Source organism: Crocodylus porosus, unplaced genomic scaffold, assembly GCF_001723895.1.
Source record: "Crocodylus porosus isolate Cpor-Errol unplaced genomic scaffold, CroPor_comp1, whole genome shotgun sequence".
NCBI lineage: Eukaryota > Metazoa > Chordata > Crocodylia > Crocodylidae > Crocodylus > Crocodylus porosus.
In genome coordinates this window covers 34,502,545-34,507,580 of record NW_017728951.1, presented here as the reverse complement: position 1 = coordinate 34,507,580, position 5,036 = coordinate 34,502,545, and the positions used below count along the sequence as shown (strand labels likewise).

Sequence of the window (5,036 nt, the reverse complement as noted above, 5' to 3'; positions counted from 1 at the left end):
GGGGGCAGCAGGGCAGGCTCTACGAGGACAGGCTCAGGGACCTGAACCTGTTCAGCCTCCACAAGAGAAGGCTGGGGGGAATCCAGTGGCCTGTTACAAACTAGTCAGAGGGGGCCAGCAGGCATTGGGGGAGTTCCTGTTCCCCCAAGTGCTACCAGGAGTGACTAGAAATAAGCTGGCAGATGGTAAATTCAGATTAGACATAAGGAGGCGCTACTTCACGGTCAGGGCAGCTAGGATCTAGAACCAACTTCCAAGAGAAGTGGTGCTGGCTCCTACCCTGGGGGTCTTTAAGACAAGGCTTGACCATCACCTTGTTGGGGTCATTTGACCCTTGTACTCTCTCCTGCCACGGCAGTGGGTCGGACTTGATGATCTGCTCAGGTCTCTTCCGATCCTACCAACTATGAAAATATGAAACATATCAAGTAATAAATCCACACAGACTTTCTGAACTTCTATAACCAAAAAAGAACAGGTAATTTATTCAGCTTAATTAACAGTTAAGTTAGGGAATTCAATATCAATGTTAAACAAGAATATACAAAACATTAATACATGAGCAACAGAAATAATTAAAGTATTGGGTAAGGACTAAACATGTAGTAGTCGATTTTTCTAAACAATAAGCCTGATGCCCAGAACTGTGTGACTTTAATGATTTAAAAGAAAAAGAATTACCAATTCATTGGTGATCGACCGGGGGGAGCAGGGGGAAGACTCATCTTGTACAGAAATAAATTTAATCATGAGAATAGTCAACCTGTGGCTGTTCCAGAGATGATCCTTAAATTTTGGCACAAAAAATAGTATTACTGATCAAAAGGTGTTAACCATTGTTGGTGGTTGGTTGAAATGCTTACCAAACTATACTGAAAAGAATGCTGTGCCATTCAAAGGAAGAAAAACATCTTATGAGCAATGAAATAGTGAAATAAACAGTTGCTCAACAACTCACAAGCCTGCACTTTGTTCAACTAAATTGTTACTGGCAACAAAACTATTTGTAGTAATTGGTGTGAATTTGGGAATGAATAGTTGGCCTGAGAAGAGTTTAAATTTGGTATTACTATTTTGGAATTAATATTATTCGCAATAACTAATTGGACCAGATATTTTTGTGTGTTCTTTCATGACATGGGCATTTTAATAATTTGGTAACATACAGATGACTGAATGTTGTGTGCTGTGTTTACATGATGGTATTTTACACATGCAACAGAGCCCAAGACCCTAGGAAAAATGTGTACACAAATGTTACGAGGGCATCCTCATAAAAGGCAAAAGTGTGCCTTCACAACTCTTCACATACAAAACTTTTGCCAGCTTAGTCATGTAAAGGATGAGACAAGGGTCCTGCATGAATAATATTGTGTGTTTAAGAACTGCACTGTAGTACTCAAGTGTTGGGAAGCCTCACTATTTGAACCTTAAGTAATGGGTTCTTATTATAGCTATCTTTCATGGCACTTCATGGCATGGTTAGTTTGAAAAAAGAAAAAAATAGTACTTGGCATAGTCAGACTGGCACAAGAATGGTACATGCCAAACATAGTACATGATGACCACTGGTAAGATCTGCTCATTTGCATCTGAGAGCACACTCTTGGTTCCCTAAACAGACTGAAGACAGGGTAGCAGATCATAATCTTAACCAAAAATAAATCCACTGGGAAAGTGATGTAAGGGAATGATTTTTAAAAGCACTGGACAGATTTAGGAGCAAATGTCTCACTTTACTTTGAACATGTAATTGTAATCCCTTGTAATCCTTTAAGCAGTTAGGGTGAGTCAAATGGTCCAATCAATACGGACTGTTCAGAGCCTTGGACAGTAACAGAATTGAAGGTTGACAACCATTAGCTATTGCATGCTGGATTATATGAAACTGTCACCTTGAAATGGCTTGTACTTCTCCCCAGGTTTTGTGTTTTGGCCTGTAAATGCATCCCAAGCTACAGTGCTTGCATTTCTTGCTCAAGTCAAGTAATCAAACAGGAACAGAACCAAACTTATCCCCTGCAGATCTGCTTCTCACAACCTTGGGAAAATCTGGACCCTAATGCTGTAGTGAAATTGCATCCCTAGGAATGGAAAATGTTTCCTTTAGGCTACCAAGGAGAATATAAACTAGGGGCATTTGCTGCTGGTCTGTGCAGCCACTTGTTTATGCTGCAACAATATTGCACTCTGAAAGGCAGGAGCATAACGAAGAAAGAACAAATGGGCCACCACCCCTGGGTGCCTATATGTGGTGGGGGAGGGTAGTGTGCCTGCAAAACATGCAGCAGCTTTGTTGTCAGCCCAGCTGTCGCTGCACCACCAGCAGTGTAACCACTGCCACTGTCCTGTGCACAGCACTCAAAACATCCAGGCACAGCTCTGCTGGATGTCATGACTTCATGCTCAGATTGTGGAAGAAGAAGCATGCAGAACTAGGAGCAGTAATGTTGGCTGCCATTGGGCAACTATACAGATGTTGCATCCTATGGAGTCCCAGCCCATGGCCTCTGCACTTGCTTTTCCAGGCTTAGCAACAGCTATGTGCATATGGCAATGTTTCCCAACCAGTGTGCCACAGCACAAAAGTATGCCGTCAGAAATGAACAGGTTTGCCACAGAACTTTGCCATGGCAATGAGCTACAGCGAGCTCCAACAGGTATGAGGATGGAGAATGCCTTAACAGGTATGCTGCGGAAAAATTTTATTAATGTAAGTGTGCCTTGGGCTGGAAAAGGTTGGGAAATACTGGCATATGGGATGGAATCAGGCAGCTGAAGTGGGTTGAAAAGTGTTGGTGCTGCAGGTGGATTTTCAGAGCCTAGGAGATACTAGATGTGTTTTGGGTGTTTTAGTGAGAGCAGCAAGGCTTCTGGATCCTGAAAGTTTGAGCTGCAGGGTTGAGAACAAAGTGGGGTTGGGTATGCATTAGGATGGAAGGAGGACGTGTTAAGCATTTCTTCTTCACAAGCTTAGACCTCACCTTAGCACATTTGAAAATGGAGGTCCCCTGCTCTGAAAGATGGACTCACCCACCTAATTTTAGGTCCCTGACTTGGCTTTAGTGTTCCACGCATTCTGTAATTAAAGATAGATATGACTCAAAGGTCAGAACCCTTTAAGGCACCAAAAACAGTTAGGTCCCCAGCTTAGTGGAGGGCTCTATTGTGGAAATTAGCCAAGGCTCAGAGAAATGGCTCTGTGCTGAAGGAGCAGGCCCTTTCCTTAAGCAAAAGACACCATCAGGAGGTGCACTTCCCTCACCAGCCCAGGTATTGATGGTGGAAATAAGAGATATGTAATACTTAGATTCTTCCTCACAGGACAGAGGTTCTAGAGTCTACTCTTAGCTCTGCCCCAGCCATGGTGCTTGGCAAGGAATGACTCCACTGGGGGTGGAGAGGCTGAAGAATGTGCTGTTACAGAGAACTGCAGGAGAGGGGCTCTTAAAGTTTCCCCCCTCCTTGGACACTTTGGTACTCAGGTGCCATGCAGGAGGTTTATACAGAAGCCTGGAGCTGGGCATAAAACTGTTCTCCCATTTTGCAAAAAAAATGGAGCTATTAAGAATTTTTCCCATTCCAAACTGGGACAGAAAGCCAACTCTTAAAAAATGCCTCCCTCCCCCTTTTCCTTCCCCAAATTCCCGCCCCAGAGCAACATAGGGGTTTAAATCAAAACATACTTTTCTCAAAAATGTTAAAGCTTTCTCAAGCTGAAAAGATATTCCTTGAGCTTGATGCTTTCCTGGGAAAAGTCCCAGTACTGCTGAACTGGAATTTCTCATTGAAAACTGTTGGCAAATCCTTGACCAGCTCTACTCTTGCACTAGGTATAGAACTGACTTGTATGGAAATGAGGTTTGCACTGGGCTCTTTTGCATTTAGCATTCAAAATGACCCAGGTAGTACATTAGTCTATAGAAATCAAGGCACCAAGAGCTTTTGAAAGGGCTGTTGTTTATCATTTGCCATCACTGTGATTCCTTTTAACTACAGGTTTAGAAAAAGTCTCATAAAAGTACAGAAGTACATGAATGGAAGTAAAAAAATAAGGACATTTATAAGATTTTTATAAATAAACAGCACAGCAAGAATTAAATAGAAAACAGACAAAGAATATCTTTACAGACACAGGCTTTTACAACTTATTCTCCTCGAAGAGAATCTGTGCGTAGACTGTTGTAGTGGGGATGCCTTTGGCTTCCTGCAGGGGCTTGATCAGCTCAAGTTCTGCATATGTTAAAGTCTCCTCTGCGATTTTTGGCTATAAAAACAGAAACAAAAAATAATAGTTATAAGGTTGGTATGGTTCTTCCAGCTGAATGGCTGAGTGCAAAAGACAGTTAAGTGTTATATTCTATAGGATCTTTTTTTATCTCACTCATGCCAAGTCTACACTATTGCTATTAGCTTCTTCATTACTAGCTCTCAAAAACCAAACAAGAAAATTCTGGAGGAACATTTCCAATTTTATTTTCAATTCTTTCCTCTCTAAAAATACTGCTGTTTTGCTTCTTCTTTCTTTCTTTTCTTTTTGATTTCTCAAATCGTAAACATTTAGAGGTTTGAAAATTTCCAAGAGTTGCACAGTTGGTTGGAAAACTGGAGAAAACTTGTGCAATTTCCCCCCTACACTTATATGTTAGAAACTCAGTCAAGGTCTTCTCTGTTATTGTTACACATTGCAGACAAGTGTGCTTGACAGACATCTTAACAGCCTGTTGCCAACCCTTGCAGTTTTGGGTGGCCTAAGTGAGGCTATGGGACTATAGCTAAGCAAAAAGCCTGACACCTTCTTGAAGCTCTGAGTAGCTGCCCTACAAATCTCATAAGCTTTACAAAGGTCATGTCAACAGGTTTCATAGATTTCATAGACATTAGGGCTGGAAGGGACCTCGGAAGATCATCGAGTCCAGCGCCCCACCCAAAAGGCAGGAGGTCGGCTGGGGTCATAGGATCCCAGCAAGATAAGCATCCAATTTTCTCTTGAAGGTGTTCAATGTAGGTGCTTGAACCACCTCCGATGGCAGGCT

The 5,036-nt window shown here is 42.1% G+C and overlaps 1 protein-coding gene across 3 annotated transcripts in view; it reads right to left on the bottom strand.

Moving 5' to 3' along the window:
* Window positions 1-4,056: 4,056 nt before the first annotated feature.
* Window positions 4,057-5,036, bottom strand: part of VSTM4 (V-set and transmembrane domain containing 4) — a 103,629-nt gene continuing 102,649 nt past the window's right edge. For all 3 annotated transcript variants that reach the window (XM_019556067.1, XM_019556068.1, XM_019556069.1), the window contains one exon: window positions 4,057-4,267. In XM_019556067.1, coding sequence (XP_019411612.1) covers window positions 4,142-4,267 — 126 coding nt within the window. In that variant the 3' untranslated portion in view covers window positions 4,057-4,141. The remainder of the gene's footprint in view (window positions 4,268-5,036) is intronic.